Source organism: Carettochelys insculpta, chromosome 1 (assembly GCF_033958435.1).
Source record: "Carettochelys insculpta isolate YL-2023 chromosome 1, ASM3395843v1, whole genome shotgun sequence".
Lineage (NCBI taxonomy): Eukaryota > Metazoa > Chordata > Testudines > Carettochelyidae > Carettochelys > Carettochelys insculpta.
In genome coordinates, this window is record NC_134137.1 from 353,931,989 (window position 1) to 353,951,257 (window position 19,269).

At 40.0% G+C, this 19,269-nt stretch overlaps 1 protein-coding gene across 10 annotated transcripts in view; it reads left to right on the top strand.

The window, feature by feature from the left end:
• Positions 1-19,269, top strand: part of SRPK2 (SRSF protein kinase 2) — a 241,489-nt gene that overhangs the window by 153,401 nt on the left and 68,819 nt on the right. For all 10 annotated transcript variants that reach the window (XR_012648501.1, XM_075016732.1, XM_075016760.1 and 7 more), the window contains 4 exons: positions 9,387-9,495; positions 10,557-10,644; positions 10,882-10,969; positions 18,300-18,406. Coding sequence is in view for 9 of the 10 variants with exons in the window: in XM_075016732.1 (XP_074872833.1) it covers positions 9,387-9,495; positions 10,557-10,644; positions 10,882-10,969; positions 18,300-18,406 (392 nt within the window). In the remaining variant the exon portion in view is untranslated. The remainder of the gene's footprint in view (positions 1-9,386; positions 9,496-10,556; positions 10,645-10,881; positions 10,970-18,299; positions 18,407-19,269) is intronic.

The window sequence follows — 19,269 nt, forward strand, 5'->3', positions numbered from 1 at the left end:
TATTCTTGGTTCCTTGTGATGGAAACAAATTCTTCATTAATGCCAAAAAACAGAGAGAGAGTAAATAGAAAAAAGAATGTAATTCACCAATTTGGGCAAAAATACATTATATAAAAAGAAAAGGTCATTCTAAATGTTCATCTGTGTATCAATGATGGCAGTTTCAAAACGTATGTAATATCTTTACGGCTTGATCCTATTCCTACTGAAGAAGGTGTGGTCCTTTCCATTTTCTTGTTGGGAGTTTAGTTTTATCTATACCAGGCGGGAAAATAAGTGTTTTCATATCTGAATAACCGTACTTACAAAATCTGACAGTTGTTTTTACCCACAATAGCTTATGCCCAAATAAATCTGTTAGTCTTTAAAATGCTACAGGACTGCATTTTTTTTTTTTGTGCAGATGTGGACTAACAAGGCTATTCTTCTGAGACTTGTACTTACACAAGTAGTATTTCCTATGGTTGAATGATCTGATATATATAATATTAGTCCTGAGGAATGCTAATTTTATCTTTGTTGAACCACATTTTGCTTCCTCTGGAATCACATTTTAGGCACATAGATGTTTCACAAATAGATAGAATGGCTTAGGAAGGAAAAATAATACAATATTTCTTTCTAGGTAGCCCAAGTGAACAATACTATTCCTGGAAAATGATTGTATTTAACTCAGATGTTCAGTTAATTGTCTCACTAGGCTGTTTTTCAAACAGTCCCACATCTTAAATGGGTAAGAGATTTTATAGCTCAATTTCATAACATTTATTTTCAATCTAAAAAGAATTTATCCAGTAAGAGCGTTCAGACTGCTCAAAAGTAGAAGAGGAACTTAACTTGTGAGACCTGTGAGAAAAATTGAAATACAAAAATTACTCCGTATTTTTCGAGACTTGTCTAACAATCAACAAAAAAAAATTATAAAAATGTAATGGAGCAAAGCTACCCCTCTTGGCTCCCGCCTTGGCTGAGCTTAGATAAAGCCACTTGGCGATCATGGGGTTCAGTAATCACTGGTGATTTTATTTACAAGTTTATACTCCCACAACTTTCTCACCATGTGGTATACACCACTCTGGGTTGCTTGTGTCTGAATCCAGGAGGGAAGGGCTCTTCTGCTTTCACTCACTTCCTCTTCTGCATCACACATTTTTCTGGCTTCCTTCACTTTAGCCTCATATATAGTACTGGCCTAATGGGGCTGGCAGCTGGCTTTCATTCACCAATTAGGGCAGGTTTCTTCCAGCCTATTCCTCTTTATTAATCTAAATGGGGCTGACATGGTGGGGTGCTGATTCTGCAGTCCTTTTGCTAAGACTGCCATTCTATAACCCTGAAATCTCGAAGGCTGCGTCTGCACTGTACCGCCCTTCTGGAATGTTTGAAGAATAAGGGTTCTGGAAGGGGGGTTTTCTTCTGAGGGAACCCCATCCATACGACTATTTTTGCTTCCAGAAAGGACTCTTCCAAAAGTAAGATTATGTGAGAGTATGCAAATTAGAGGCAAGTTATGTAAATCTGTGCCTCATTTGAATTTTTGCTGTCGCTCGTAAGCATGCCCCTTTCAGAAGGGTGGTGCAGTATAAATGTGGCGCAAGAGTCTTGGGTCAAGACTAATATGTCATTGTGGTTCATAATTTTTCATGCAAGTATCTTAACATTTTACAATTTTAAAGCACTATTTCCCAGCATGGGAAAAAGTTTAATTTCTTAGGCATTGTACAAAAGCAGTATTTATGGGTATAAAAAATTATACTAATATGTGATTCTAAATTTTCAGATGGTTTACAATCTTAAGGATACTTCAGATAGTGTGAAAGCAACCATTTAAATCAGGTCAGATTTGAAGTGCTGGAATAATTAGAATGAAGTTATTGAAAATAGAATATCTTGCAGAATATATCATCTGTCCCCAAAGATAACTTTTCTAGTAACTATAATATCAGACTCTAGTGAGTAAGATCCAGGTTTTGTAGTTTTATTATTTTTAACACTATTTCATAGAAAAAAAGGGATCTCTTATGTACTGACCCAAAATTCCTTCCTAACACTGTCACTGAGCTTAATCAAAAACACTGTGTTAGTCTCTATTTCCAGTTTTCTTTCCAAAATGTCATAATCCATCTGGAAAGCTATATTACATGACAGCCTAACTGTCTAGGTAAGGCAAGTCTTCTTGAAGTCAGCTACCAGTTGATACCTAGCGACCTGTGGTAATAAGTCAATAAGGACATTATCTCTGTCACTATTCTAAATTGAATTAGACATTTTATTAAAACTTTTTACTGGTATTCCTGAATCAATAAAGGCACCTTCCACATCCTTAAGGTGGCTTGAATGGTGTATTTAGTTTTGGAGCTCTGATTTTGTGGATTTGGTTCAGTGATCATGGCTCCAGTAGATACAGGCGTCCAGCTGACTGATTGCCAGCACACCGACAAAATGTTAATTATAAGTAACTTGTCTTTTATTGTGTTGGGACTGAATTGCAAGGCACACCACCTTTCTGTCATCTTTTGTGCAAGAACTGACTGAATGACTGGATGGTGTGACATGGAACCCTATAAAAATACATTTCTCTTTCATTCTCCACTCAGTTTATGTTTGGAGATTGACGAGGATATATCTGTACAGGGAGCCCAACATTCATTCTTATATCTTCTTCTGTCAGAAGAAAAGCTGACAGTTGGTCTACCCTTGTGGGCTTTCATCACCACATCATTAGCATTGTCCAGGGCTTTGTTGATGTCTGATGAGTTATTTGCTACTGATATAGCAATGTAAGTGTTCGATTTTACATTGCAACAGGAACAGATCATTGAAAACAGTGCCCGTAATATTCCAGTAGTTTCATGAGGCTTAAAGGCCCAAAATACCAATCGTTTTGATCGATACCAGTGTTTCTCAACCAGAGGTATGTGTCCCCATGGGAGTACACAGAAGTCTTCCAGGGGGTACATCAGCTCATCTAAATATTTGTCTAGTTTTACAACAGGCTGGAAAGGTTGATTGGCACTTGTTTCAAGACCTGATTACCTTAGGACCATGTTTCTCAACCACTGGTACTTTTAGGGGTACACAAGAGAAGTCTGGGGGGTACTTACATATACTGTTTTGACAGACATACTTTATAAAAATAGTTGAGAAACACTGGTCTATACTAATATACAGGTGAATTGACCTGAATACACTCTGACATGACCTGGTCTGCCAGCATCACATAGTCATTTTTGCTACCTTTTCTTTTTCTGCTAACCTTACCATACCCTGTATTAAGGGGAAGAGTACAAAAATTACTTCCCAGTAAGTTTTAAGTGAAAAATTACCATACTTTAGTCAAACCTGATCTAAAATCACACGGTGGAGCTGTTCTAAGTACTGGGCAGGTAATTTGACTTTCATATACATTAAACACGTGACTCTCTATTAACTGTAACAAGAAAATGTGTGTTGTTAGTACCTAACTGGATTTGATTGTTAATGCATCCACTAAGAACTGTACTTGGGTCTCTAGCTCATTTCACATTAGTCAGCAAACATATTTCAAATGATGATGCTTTGTTTAGTCTCTTGGCTAAGATTGATTTGAACTAACAAACTAAATTGAAAGAGTGCGGTTATGAACCTGACAAGCCTTATTGTACTCCTAGGAGATCAGTCTAGAATTGGGACCGATGATCTCTGATTAAATAACGTAAGAGTCAGAATAACATTTCTAAAAGTATTTACTGATGGAGATTAAAGATTGAACAAAGTATGAAATTATCTATTATTGCTCGTACCAGTTTATAGAATATCATGACTAGTGCATTTGTTCTTAATAGCTGCGTCTACACGTGCACGCTACTTCGAAGTAGCGGCACCAACTTCGACGTTAGGCGGCGAGACGTCGAAGTCACTAACCTCATGAGGAGATAGGAATAGCGCCCTACTTCGACGTTCAACGTCGAAGTAGGGACTGTGTAGACGATCCGCGTCCTGCAACGTCGAAATTGCTGGGTCCTCCATGGCGGCCATCAGCTGGGGGGTTGAGAGATGCTCTCTCTCCAGCCCCTGCGGGGCTCTATGGTCACCGTGGGCAGCAGCCCTTAGCCCAGGGCTTCTGGCTGCTTCTGCGGCAGCTGGGGATCTATGCTGCAGGCACAGGGTCTGCAACCAGTTGTCAGCTCTGTGTATCTTGTGTTGTTTAGTGCAACTGTGTCTGGGAGGGGCCCTTTAAGGGAGCGGCTGGCTGTTGAGTCCGCCCTGTGACCCTGTCTGCAGCTGTGCCTGGCATCCCTATTTCGATGTGTGCTACTTTGACGTGTAGACGTTCCCTCGCTGCACCTATTTCGATGTTGGGCTGAGCAACGTCGAAGTTGAACATCGACGTTGCCGGCCCTGGAGGACGTGTAGACGTTATTCATCGAAATAGACTATTTCGATGTCGCAACATCGAAATAAACTATTTCGATGTTGGCTGCACGTGTAGACGTAGCCAATATGTGTGTATAGTTAAGTTAAGCTTCTTACATTTTCCTGTCAGGTCATGGTCATTATTTGATGTAAAATTATTAAAGGAGGGAACTTCTTTTGTATTCAAGAAATGGATTTAGTTAGATCAGACATTGTTCCCTGAAGACTTTATCCAAAATCCAGTGACATCAGTGGAAAGACTCCCCTTGACTTGAGTGGATTTTAGATAAGACCTGCTTTGTATGTCTGTTTGTCTAAAAATATATTTAAGTCTCAAAATTCCAGCTCCGTTATACATATGGCACATAGGAACCATGAGGCTGTTATTCTCCTGTTTCTGAAAAACTTTAAACATTTGGAGAGTACTCTCAAGAGATTGTCATCAGTTAGAATACTTTGTGTCTCTGATTTTCTAGTTTCTCCTCCAGAGATGTCTCCAATTCATTCAGTTCACAAAGGACAAAATGCCCTACACAGCAATGGAATTCATCAGCTATGATTACCAATACATTCAAGAGACATTAAAGAATAATGATCTTTCTGATTTTCTCTCTTTCCCCCCTCTCATCCATTCAGCAGTTGCATCAGAAACATCATTATCTTCTGTGGTGAACTGAACAGCACAACAGAACTTTTGTTGCAATCTGTGCAGTACTACTTATACACTGAATGATTATAATTACTGGTAGTTTTTTTCCATCTAAAACTACAGTTTCATTAAACCCCCTTGGCACGAGGCAGACCATTCCCTGCTATGCTGGCACCTCCTTCAGACCACTCTTAGGATTAGTTTATGAGACTGACGCCCTTTCCTGGGGTCGCATGCTGTCACTTCCTCTGCCTAAATGGTCTCACTCCAGGAAGTACAGTATCTGTTAATGACTGTGCCTCCCTGTAATCCTCCTTAAGCCTAGTGCAGCTGACCCAACCTGTCCAATGGGCAAGACAGCTCTTCCATGAGACAAATGGTGAAGAATGATTTTGAGTCATAGACTTGCTCACAGAAGGGCCCATTTTATACCATTTTAGCAACATAAAAGGACAGTGAAATGGGCACTCATGAGAATCTTTCCCTTGGTGTTCCTTGGTATGTTTGATGAGTGTTAGGACAGGTGTAAGATATATATCAGTCATCTTATTATATTCAATTACAAAGATTTACTATGTAACTTAAAAGTACTAAAACTAAGTCTTAAATATTTTCAGCTTCTAGACCTCAGTGAGGAAAATGTATATTTTTGTCAAGAAAATGATTGCACAGGGAATATGATTATAATACTTATAATTTTTTGTGCACCAATTGGAATGTGCATAAGAAAAATGATTCAGTAAATTGAATGCTAGTGATGTATGTTATCTTGATTGTCTTGTCAACAGATTTAATTCTTCTCAGAAGAGCAAACCTTTTCAGGAATGGGATTGCGCTTTTCTCTTCCTTCTGCTGTTCTGCATATGTCTCCTGAGAACTAGCTATATTTTATCTGTCTAGTAGTTTAAACCTAAAATTTATGGAGAATTGGTATGAATCCTTTGATTGTAATCTAGTTCTGTAGTTGTTAGAAAGCAAGTTAATATTTATGCAGGTCATCAGTTTCTAGCCTTCCTGCTGGCCATTGTGGTCTGGTAGTTATATGGCCAAGGGAGTACTTGAGTTTTGTTTGTAAATTGATTTCTTCGTTAATGTTTGGTCTCAAAATGCATTTGTGTGAGTGTACTGATCAAATATTAAAGATGAAGTTTATAATAGAGGTGACTGATATAGGAAAAGCTTTGTGTTCAGCATTTTTAGAAGTCTGGGATAGTCAAAGATAGCATTTCATAGTCAAAGATAGCAAAGTTTCAGTGATTCCTTTGAGTAAGTATGCTCTAGCAAGAAGAGCCATTTTTTTCAAATTCAGAACAATACTTCAAGAGCCACAATGCATGTGAATATGAGACAGTCCTTAATAAATAACATCTAATCATACTTTTTGTCACTCCTATTTTAAGAACAACACACACAATGATTTAAGGACTGGGCAGATAATTTTACTGTTAAACACTTGAACCTCTATTAACTGTAACAACAAAATGTGCGTAGTTAGTACCTGTACCAGTTAGAAAGTTGTTACCCTCATCTCTATGCTTTACCTTCCTCAGCCCCCAAATCCACCCCACTATCCCCAAGCTTTACTCCACATCCCGAAAACCCACCACCCCCATTCTCAGGCTTAAACACTTTCAGCCCCAAACCACCCCTCCAAGCCCCAGGTTTAACCACACCCCCAGCCCCAAACCATCCCTCCATCCCCAGGCTTGACCCATCTCAGCCCCAACCTGTCCCCCATCCCCAGGTTTAACCCCTTTTATCCCCAAACTCACCCCCATCTCAAGGCTTTATCCACTTCAGCCCCCAAATCTGCCTTGCCAGCCTCAGGATTAACCTGATGCAGCTGGCGAGCTCCTCCAGCTAACGCACACTGTTGCTGCTCCTCCGCGGCTGCCACCTTCTCCCCCACCTACTGCTCCTCCTTCCGCCTCCTTCTCAGCAGGGCTGTGCAGCTCCAGCAGGGACAGTCTCAGCTGTCCTTCCACTCATCTCTCCTGCTCACTTCCTCCACCTGCAGTGCAGGCAGCTGCCTGCCCTGCCCTGCAGAAAAAATGGAACTACACTGAATTGCTTTAACGGCTGGATCCCTCCCACCGCCCTGCTGGCCTTTAAACCAATTCAGTTTAGTTCCATTATTTCAGCCACAGCAGGGTAGGGAGCTGCAAGAGGAGTCAGCAGTGGCAGCATCCAGAGCCACAAGTGACTCCTTAAAGAGCAGCATGAGGCTCCAGAGCCACAGGTTGCTGACCCCTGCTCTAGGTTTTCTCTTGAAGAGATCTGCTCTGATTGAGATTTTCAGTGGTACTGTAAAAATGAGGATCAAACAGTCTAACACCACCACCATCACTGGGAGATGACCTGGAAGATGTGGAGCAGTTCGCCTACCTGGGGAGTATTATGGGCATAGAAGGAGGAAAAGACAAGGATATCAATGCCAGGATAGAGAAAGCAACAGCTGTATCCGTCTCATATGGAGTTCACAAATAATATCTGCAAAGATGAAACTGCAGATCTTCAATACAAATGTGAAGTGTGTGCTCTTGTATGGATGCAGTACATGGCATCCTAAAAAGTCTTCAGATCACGAGCTATAGATATTCATGAACAGATGCCTGAGGTACATCCTTCACATCAAATGGCAAGACTTCATCACAAATGAGAAGCTTTGGAACACAGCAGGACAAGAACCAATTGACATTGAAATCAAGAGAAGAAAGTTGGAATGTCTAGGCCATGCGCTCAGAAAACCATCATCCTGCATAGTCTGTCGAGCTCTCACATGGCATCTGTGAGGAAAACGCAGAAGGGGAAGATGCTGGACAACGTGGAGGTCTACTGAGATTAAAAGACAACAACTGGGGTACTCTTAGAGCCAGCTAGAAGTTTTATTCCAAGACAGAGTGAAGTGAAGGAGACTTGTAGATGACCTATGCTCCATGTGAAGTACAAGGGTTGAGGAGGAGGAGGAGGAGTAGAAGTATAAAAATCTATTTTTGCAGGAGGGGTTAAAGCCCTTGTTTCTCACTGTAGCCAGAAAATATGTTCAGTAACCCACTGCAGACTTTTAAAATAAAGTGATGTTTAATAGTTAACAGGAACAAAGTAGTCAGTCTTGTACAAATATAATGAAACAGGCCTCCATGCTTGAATCTTACCAAAACTTCATTCTTCCTTTTCAAGTTTTGGGTAAGTTTTACTGTGCCTAGCCTCCCTACTACTGGTTTAGGAGAGACAGCATTCTCTCAGGCCAGGTCTACACCTACAATTTAGATTGACACAGCTGCATTGCTCAGGGCGGTGATAATTTTTCACTCTTCTGAATGCCAAAGTTAATCAGAGCTAACTGCTGTTGTAGGCACAACTAGGGGAGTAGAAGAATTATCATCCGGGGAGGTGGGATTGCCTGATTGATGGAATAACATTTGCTGTTGATTTAGAAAGCACTTGCACTGCCATGCTGTAGCACCATAGCTACAGGGTTGCACCAATGCTGCTGTAGCTCTTGTAGCATAGACTAAGGCTTGGTCTACAATAGACCTTACAGTCGATTGCAAATATGCAATTCTAGTATGGCAGTTGCATAGCTAGAATCAATGTACCTGCAGTTGACTGTAAGGTCTATCCTCACTGAGGGAGGTTGATGGGAGCATTTCTCCCGTTGATCTCCCTTACTTCTCGTGAGAGCAGGAGTACAGAGGATTGGCCGTGGACCTCAAAGAGATCGATTTCACGTGTCTGTACCAGACACACAAAACCAAACTCCAGGAGATCAATCCTGAAAAGGGCGATTTCCTGTTGAGTGTAGACATACCTATAGTCTCTGTTTCTGTGTCAGACACTTCCCTCCAGCCAGGGCTGCCTCTTCACCCACCTCCTTATCTAGGGTAGAGTTCCCTTTGATCCCAGGAATGGAGCTGGGAAAAATAAAAGTGCTAGCCTGGCAGGTGGATATTTTCCAATTAATAATATTCCCCATAATTATTTTGAAGACCCTTAGTAGTGTCTTGGGAGGTTTCATCTTCTGCTTGGTTTCCCTTAACAGCTTCCTTTGACTTAACTCTGAGTAATCATCATATCAAGCTGGTAAACTGAGGCACATAATTTTCATGGCAGTATAGGAATCTCCATATTTTCCACAAAGAAGAGTTTAAAGAATGTACTTAGAAGATACAAGACATTTTTGAGGCAGAGTATTGTAAGTGTAGAAAAAAATTACTGCAGTTTCCTGATTTATAGTTTAGAACAACTTTCAATGGTATTTGGTATGAAAGGACTAAACAGGTAAGTGAAAGTACTGTACTTGCTTATATTTCTGAGCTCACTTTTTTATTTTTCTTGAAAGGTGGCTATCATCCAGTGAAAATTGGAGATCTTTTCAATGGCCGGTATCATGTAATAAGGAAGCTAGGATGGGGACACTTCTCTACAGTCTGGCTGTGCTGGGATATGCAGTAAGAGATCTACATATATATTTGCCTTTAAGCTTTATCTTTTCATTTTTAATCAAGTAAATACTGATCTGTTAATTTGCTATACGTGTAGTAACTTTTGTTTTATTCAGAGGTTGAACCTATCGGCTACGTCTACACAAGCACAAATCTTTGAAATGGCCATGCAAATGGCCATTTCAGAGATTACTAAGGAGGCTCTGAAAGGCATATTCAGCACCTCATTAGCATGCTGCCAGCCACGGCTCTTCAAAATTGCTGTTTTTCGCTGCTGCGCAGCTCGTCCAGACAGAGGTGCTTTTCTAAAGGACCCCGGGAACTTCAAAATCCCCTTATTCCTATCTGCTGATTTCGAAGTTTCTGGGGTCCTTTTGAAAAGGACCTCCATCTGGATGAGCCGCATGGTAGTGAAAAGCATCAATTTCGAAGAGCTGTGGCTGGCGGCATGCTAATGAGGCACTGAATATGCATTTCAGCACCTCATTAGTAATCTTGGAAATGGCCATTTGCAGGGCCATTTTGAATATTTCTGCTAGTGTAGACACGGCCATCCAGGCGTTGTGTGTACCTTTGTTGTTTGGTATAGAGATGTCCACAAATGCTTTTCTCCTTTTGGTCAAGGATGCATTTTATAAAATGTGTCAGAAGATAAAGTCTAAGTTTTATTTTTTGTGACTAATTATCAGGGCTTATTGATTTCACTTGGAAAGCAAGTTGATATTTTTATTCCTTTGTATCCTTAATAGTAAGCCTACCTATATTTTGATTGAATAATAAATAGATACTTGAAATTTCTCTTATAAAGCCATTGTAATTCAAAATATTAAAAATTCAGTGATCTCAATATTATAGAAATAATACAAAAATATAGTTACAGGTATTATTCTGTGTCAGAATGCACTAAATTATATCAAGTATTTAGCTATTATATCATGGAGAATTTAGGAGTTTTCAATAATTTGAAGACAAAATTACCAAAACTTGCCAGGTGTAATTCTCTGAAGTACACTTTGTAACATCTTTCATGTCTGGTCATTTGCTGAATTATTTTTATTGTTTTCAAGGGGGAAGAGATTTGTTGCGATGAAAGTTGTAAAAAGTGCCCAGCATTATACAGAGACAGCCTTGGATGAAATTAAGTTGCTAAAATGTGTGAGTATTGTGGCACTGAGTGCTCAGTACTAATAATGGTAAATTATGTCTAGATAAAATGGAAGTATATGCTCTCGAACATCATTATTTTCCCTCTGATTTCAAAACATACGATAACTAATTACTACATTGTCTGTATTTATAAGCCTCTATCATCATGTTTATATTTTTAGAAAAAAAAAAGAATTACCTTTCTAAAAAGATGAATTATTTCCAGTATTTTGTTTCTTTGCTTAGGTTCGTGAAAGTGATCCTGCTGATCCAAACAAAGACATGGTTGTACAATTGATTGATGACTTCAAAATTTCAGGAATGAATGGAATACGTATCCTTTTGTAGCTGTTCTACGTATATTAAAATTAAAATGAAGGGCATAAATGGGTATTTTGTTTTATATTCATTAATTATTGTGTGTATGCAGAATGGAGTAATTTTTCAAAATAATTTGTTTTATTTTGTTCTAAAACTAAAATTTAAGGCCATCATAGTGATATTTAATCGTGCACTATATTACAATCTGTAATTCACTTTCCTAGTAGAAATAGTTTAATAATTCTAAATATGATGAAGGAGAAAATAGAAGTAGAAATTTCAATTTTGTTTCCTTGATGAACAGGCTTTCCCACTAGAATACCAGAAGACAGGGATATTTTTAAAAAAATTTAAATTTTACTTACAGTGATCAACATTTATGGTTTCACTAATCTTTCCAAATAACATAGTTAAGAAACACAGTGTACGTTAGTGTCCTGTGCTCCATTATTATTGTTATAGATTCTGCAGTAATTTCAATTAGTTAGGCTGGACAAGATTTTTTTTCTGAAAACAAGCAAGCAATTTATGTTGAAACATTACTAGAATATATTATAATGTATATTACTGCTGTAATGTGGAAAAAAACTTAAAAGAGAAGGGATAATCACTCTAAATAAAAAAGAATCAACTGATCTATCATATTGTTTCTATCCTTTGAATTGTTTATTAACATAAATTGCAAGCATACGATTGGCTGGAGTGTTATTTTACTCCTGTAACTGGCTGAAGGGGTTGATCTCTGAGTGACCAAGTTTTTTTTAAAAAAAAAAAAGGCAGCTTGCTAACTGAATCTTTATGATGTTTTTTAGAATTATAATCTGTAATGATTCTGAAGAAAACCAAATAGTAAAATTATAGTAAGGGTAGGAAATATTAAACATGGAAGACTGGATAGAATAGAGGATGAGTAGTAGGGTCTTGGAGCCTTTTATGTCTAAATCATTGGTTGAAACCCAGCTCAGCACAGTAGTGAGTTTATGTTCCTCTAATCTGGTGAAGGCCAGTGGGGAGATGTTAACTTCTGAAGGAAGTATGTGTCTCCTACTGATATAAGTGCATGGAGGGTTTTTCTCCTGGTTGCTTACATGATTCTCTTGGCCAGTTACTGACCAGATGTTAACTTTCATTTTTGGAGAAATGTTACTGGGGAAGTATCAGCGCACACACCTAGATGTGATACTTTTTTTTCTTTTTTTGACGTCTTTCAGTTAAATACTGAAATGAAACTGTCCTCATTCATGTGATTCTCTGCTGCGGCTGAACTATCTTTGCTGATCATGTTATTTCTTCTTTGTATAGTGTCCGTATGGGTTTTCTACTGCACCTAGGAGATCTTTACTGAGCTGTACAGTCACTGCTCCCTGTCTCAAGTAGTGTTTATGTAGTGTTGTGCATTCCAGCCACCTTCAGTTGTTTCTCAGTCTTCTTTGGTTTGGGATGGAATCCTGAGCAGATCCCACCATACGTCTGTAGCCATTAATAATAATAGTGTTTCCATTATAACTTTCTAGATATTAGCATTTTTTATTTTTATTTTTATTTTTCCCCTGAATTTAATTTTCTATTTCTCTTTCCTCTCCATTATTCTTTACCTTAGCATTGGTTTTCTTTTTTCCATATCGTTCCCAGTTGAGAATCCCTCTTTTTCTTGGGGTTACGCCCAGATGCCTAAAATAACTGAGTGCTCTATCATCAGTCAGACCCTTGGTGCTAGCCAGGTCTTTTGCATCAAGCATGCCTTCAGTACTAAGCAAATTCTCAGCACCAGCATACCTTTGGTATCACCTACTGGCCTTTTGACAGACTGCATTTTAACACCCTAAATCTTTATACAGACATTGGTGTTGTCAGTGTTCCTCCCAGTACACAGGAGTTTCGGTACCCATGAGACTTGATCATCTCTGATAATCTAGACTAGAGTCACTGCTTCTCTGTAAGGAGCTCCCTGAAATTTATACTTCTTCCCCACATATACAAGACAACTGTCCTCCACCCCCAAGGATTGCACCACCTTTCTCTAATGGGGGAGGAGAGGAAGAGGTGGAGTACTCTATGTATAGAGTGCACTTTCCCAGACTGATTGCAGGACAGAGACAAATAGTCTTCCCATCGTCATCTGTGTCCAGATTGCCCAACACTGTATCAGCAGTGCAAGAGGAACAGGAGGATGAAGCAGAAAGAGATTACACTATCAATCTGCTGTTTCTCATTTTCTCCCTGATTAAGCCATCATGTTGTCACTTCCAACATTGGTGAATGATTTTAAACAGTTCCGAGAACTGTTCTGTAGGACTGTAGATTCTCTCACATCTCTCTAGGGGAAGTTAGAGAGCAACAGCACAAGTGGCTTGATAACGTACAAGCCTCTATGTTAGCAGAGATGGCACTTTTGATCAGCAGGCTTTGTTGGGCCCTGAGAAGATGGTCTGTCAGATTCCAGCATCAATACCATCCACTTGAAAGCAAGTAGACAGGAAATACTGTGTCCTTGGTAAGTTTGTGGAATTTCTCTTTCTTCCTCTACTTTGAATTCCCTGGTTGTACATGTGATAAAAGGGAACACCACTCTAGAAGAGCCCCCTAATACAGGGAGTGAAAGAGGCTACACATCATTGGTGATGAAGCATACTCTTCAGGTATGCTCCAGTTCCATATTGTTAAATATGAAGCACTTTTGTGTAATTAAAGCATATAAACTATTTAAATTCCAGGGATTCTGTTAGCACCTACCAGATGCAGGAAGAAACTCACCCAGATCCAGACAGACATCATCTTTCTCTCCAAATGCAAGACCTCTGTGCTTTATATATCAAGTCTTTTCTGGTATGGCTATGATCTGAAGAAGTGGGTCTGTCCCACAAAAGCTCATCACCTAATAAATTTGTTTGTTAGTCTTCAAAGTGCTGCTTGACTGCTTTTTTGTTTTGATAAAATACAAATCAATATGGCTACCTCTCTGTCACCACTCAGATACAGGAAGGTGACAGAACGACTCCTTTTGGCACATATGGCTCCAACAACCATTCTGGACTCCGAAGACACAGCTGCACACTCTGTTACAATGACAGTGGTGATGAGACTAGCATCATGGCTTCACCTCTATAGGTTCCCTGGAGAGGTGTAGTCAAGGATCTATCCTTTGAAGATTCATAGTGTCAGAGAGGTAGCTGGGTTAGTCTGTAGCGTCACAAAAAAAAATTAAAAAAAAAATCAAGCAGTCCTGTAGCACCTTAAAGACTAATAATTTTATTTATTAGGTAACAAGTTTTCCTGGGTAAGACCCACTTCATCAAATTCTGGAGAAGAAGAAGTGAGTAAACAGGGAAAATATTGAGAAACGAAGAAAAAAGGGTGCGGGGGAGTCACCTCTCGTTAAAGGGACCTCTAGAAACAGTAAATTAAGTGGGATGGCTGCCATTTGTGTGAATATCACTACCTTTGATAAATTCTCACTTCCTCTCTGAGCCAAAATAAATGATTGATAACCTTTCCCCAAGACAGCCACTGAACTACTGTGTGACTTGGATTTTGGCAATCACTTGTTCAGTTACCTAGTATTGTTAGGCGACAGTAATTGAATCAAATTCATTTGATGCACCTTGCCTCCTACCACAATTGAGAACACTTTCTTGGTACATGGTAGAAAAAAGTTTCTCTAGTAGTGTGTGGTATGGCATTTAAGTTTTCCAGTTTGACACAGCATGATGCTGCAAGCGTTTCTCATTCGCTTTGGTTGCTGATCGCAATACTGTTTTCTGGACCTTTTGTTCTTTCAGCTTTTGCTGAAAAAAATCAAGTGGTTTTGAAGAGAACTGTGCTGCATTTGCAAGAGTTGCAACATTTTAGATAGTTTTAAGCTCTCCTTTGCCAGAACTTCATCTCATATCACACACAGTGCCCATGGATCTTCCTCAAAGCTAGTCCATGTAAACCCATATTCCAAATATTATGGATTATATATGAAATTTCTTGGCTTTTTACTCCCATTTGGATTCTTGTTTGCCAGTTGAATACAGCAATTGATTCCTCTTCAGTATTCTGCTTTTTTTTTTTTCAAAAAGCAGTCCATGATTAAAATTACCTCTGTGAACAACTTTTCAAGATGGTTTCAACTCAACAGATGTTAAACAGGCTGTTAAGTAAACAGATGCCTGCGTACAGGAAGTACCTTAGTACAGGAAGTGATGCAGAGAGGGAACACAGGGCAATTGCAGGATTGCAGGTACAGGGAGCAATGACAAATTAAATTGCTTGGCCTTGAAGCCTTGCCCAGGAGGCCTTCAGCCCCCTCAAAGTTAGAAACTAGGGCTTCAGCTACCTCTATATATGCAGGTTGGCTGGGACTTCAGCCCCAACTGCCAGTGGAGCCGCAAGCTAACTGGGATTTGAGCCCCCAACCCCTGGTCACCACAGCTTCAGCCCACAACCACCCAAGAAGAGGCAGGCTGACTGGAGCGTCAGCGTCAGAGGCTCCAGTCCCTAGCTCTCCACAGAGCAGTGGGCTGGCAAGGATTTCCATGTCCCTTTGCTCATGGATCTGCATGCTGGGGCTTTCTCCCACCAGTTGACCCTATCAAAGTGGAATCATGACCAACTCTTTTATAACCCGTGTCCTAGAATTATGTGCAGTTTTAAGTGCATGCCTTTGTTTTCTAGCATTGATCAGACAAAGTACCATAAGAGCAATAATGGACACCATTTCCTGAATGTTCTGTGCCAGCAGAGGGGGAATCAAGATCAGAATCCCTGTACCCAGAAGCACTAACATTTGTGGAACTGGTGTATCCAACACATCATCAGCCTCTGCCTCAGAGTTGCCTGGACACCAGTGTACCACAGCAGACTCACTGAACAGGAAATTCTTACAATCCCACAAGTGGAAATTAGAGACAAGGGTCCTGCAGCACACTATTCAACCACTGAGGATTCCTAAGGGTTGATCTCTTTGCCACATCCAAAAATGCCACATTTCTGCTCAAGAGTGGGTCTGGGTCACTGGTCTCTGGGGGATAACATCATTACAGGGGATACACCTGTACTCCAGGCCTTTCCACTCTTAACCCTATTATTCAGAGTTCACAAGGTACAAATGAAACAAGCCACCCTCATAGCCCCATGATGGCCAGGACAGATTTGGTATCCTTACCTCATATGCCTGACAGTTTTTCTATCAGTCACCCTACAGTTGACTGCGCATCTCCTCTCACACGCTGTATCCTCCATCTCAATCTAGAACTCCTTTGTCTGAAGGCGTGGTTCTGGAATTTGGAGATGACCTGGTCAGAATAGGTAAAACATTCTTTTAAATAGTAGATGTGATGCAACTTGATATAATTATCCCTATAAATGAAAAAGATTCCAGACTTGGTGTGATACTGAACATGTCCCTGCAATAAATGCTTCTTTTCTACTTACTCTACAGGACATCCTAGAACTTAAAAGATCAGGGTTGACCAAAGGTTCCATTTGTGCACACCTAGCCACAGTCATTGCATGCCCAAAATTCTTAATTAAATTGCTGTCCTCTTCCATACAAGCAAGTACTTGCCAAAACTTGTTCCTGCATCCCTCTTTAACAATAATGGAATTTGTCCATGTCTACCCTCCTTTACTGCATGGGCAAGGCTTCTCCAGTGGCAGAGTGCGAGGTGGACCTGGGGATGTAAGAAGAGAAGAGGCTAGACGACCTACGGAGATTGTAGAAATGCCTTCACTGGAAGTTTTCAAGAGGAGGCTGAATAGGCTGTCTTGGATGGTTTAGGCACAATAAATCTTTCATTTTCTCAGGGGATTAGAGATTATCTGTGTGGTCCCTTCTAACTCTATTATTCTACATAATTTAAAATGCACTAGAAATCATACATATTTTTAGGAATTTTATTTGTAACAGTTCTACAATGAAAACAAAAACAGAAAAATTGCCTTTCTTTTCTGTCTAGCTGCAATTACAAGAAGAGGAGAGCAGTTAGTTGAAAAAAATATTCCAAGAATAGTTATTGATGGCTTGTGGTCAAACTGGGAAGACTGTTAATGAGGTCCTGCTCAGAGAACTGGCCTGGATCTAGTACTATTCAATATATAATCTTGTGCAATTGAAGGGAGCGTTCACTTATAAAGAGTGCAGGTGACACAAAAGGGAGGGTTTGCAAGAACTTGGAAAGACGAGTATCAGAGGGGTGGCCATGTTAGTCTGGATCTGTAGCAGCAACGAAGGGTCCTGTGGCACCTTATAGACTAACAGAAAAGACCTTATAGACCAGCATCTGAAGAAGTGAGTTAACTCACGAAAGCTCAAGCTCTAAACTTTTCTGTTAGTCTGTAAGGTGCCACAGGACCCTTCGTTGCTGCTGTTGGAAAGACGAGTAGATTTAAGAAAACCTTGATAAATTGGAGAATTTGTTTGAAATCAGTGAGATGGAAATAATACCCAATGCAAAGACCATAGAAAGGAAAACCAAATGCATAACTAGAAAATGGGGGGAGGGGGGAATAAATGGCTTGATGTTAGTACTGCAGAATAACATATGAGGATTTCAAAAACTGAATATGAGCCAGCAATGTGATGACGTTGTAAAAGACTGATATAATTTTGGGGTATAGTAACAAAAATGATCTGTCCCGTCACCCAATAAGTAATATTGTTAGTCTTTAAGGTGTTGCAGGACTGCTTTTTGTTCAGAGTAAATGGGCTCACTATATATCCTCTCAAGATTGCTGCCAGCCCTGCCTTTCTGTGATGCTATGATTTTAATTCTGCATGCATGGACTACAGTAAGGTCTCAACATTCTTGAGGGTTCTGTGTTGAGAACCCTGGCGAATGTTGAATGTTGAATCTCGTGAATGTGACAGCCGCTTCCTGCCTGGAGCCTGGCTGCCAGGGTTCCTGCCCATAGTCCCAGTGCAGGGGCGGCTGCCAGTGCTCCTGCCCAGAGCCCCGGGGAAGCGGCGGCTGCCGGCGCTCCCTGCTCTGGGGAAGCAGTGGCTGCCAGCACTCCCTGCCCAGAGCCCTGGGGAAGCGGTGGCTGCCAGGGCTCCCTGCCCCGGGGAAATGGCGGCTGCCGGCGCTCCCTGCACGGGGCCCTGGGGAAGCAGCGGCTGCCAGTGCTCCCCACCCCAGAGCTCTGGGGGAAGCGGCGGCTGCTGGCACTTTCTGTCCCGCAGCTCCAGGGAAGCGGCCACTTGGAATAACTGAATTTGCAAATCTTAAGTTCACAAATGTTAAGACCTTACTGTATTTTTATAAAGGGTTGACTGGCACTTTAGCTAAAAAGTGCAAAAACATGTTATGGTTGAGCTAAATACGAAGTTACTTTGAAAATTATCCTTATTTAAATCTCAGATGTCTGTATGGTCTTTGAAGTTCTTGGACATCATCTTTTAAAATGGATAATCAAGTCCAACTATCAAGGCCTTCCTATCCGTTGTGTAAAAAGTATAATTCGACAGGTATGATTTGCTAATGTTTTAATATATTTTCTACAGTGTTGCTTTACTTTGATGTTAATGCATTGCTGCTTCAGCTGCAGATGATACCAGGAAATATACAGTAGATAATAATTTCTTAGGTCTTCCCTTAGGTAGCTATTTAGAGCATCTTTTCAGATAACTTGTGTGCACACGTTGCTTGCTTTGTTGTGTAGATAATCCATTCATTACTGATCTCTTTCACAAAACAAAGTTGTATGTCCGTGTGTTTCTCACAGATTGAAGGTAATTTGAAAATAAGGAAATCCGTTTTCATCATTAATTAATAGACCACAGTTTCATCTTTCATATTGAATCACCTTCAGCACATACAACATAAGATCAGAGGAAAATGCTATAAACATATTTAAAAATAAAACTAATTCATCTCTGAAAAACAGATCCTCAGGAGACCGATATTAGAAAACGCCCAAGAATAGGATTATTTTAAAATATTCTGATTATTTAAGAGCACACATCTAAAGATGATTAGCACTTTTGAAAATTCTACTATTAAACTTCTCTCTCAAACTTCTCCTTCATTGCTCCATACAAACCAAATTGCTGGGGAGATTATCTCACAGGAGTGATGTACCAGACAAGGAGAAGATCATACATATTATCATTGTTAGGGTCCTACTAAAGTCACGGTCCATTTTGGTCAATTTCATGGTCATAGGATTTTAAAAATCATAAATTTCATGATTTCACTCCCTTAAATCTGAAGTTTTCCAGTGTTGTAATTATGGGAAGTTCTGACCTAAAAGGAGTTGTGGGTGGTCACAAGGTTATTGTGTATGGGGTGGGGGATTGTGGTAAATACACGCTTGGACTGAGGTGGAGAT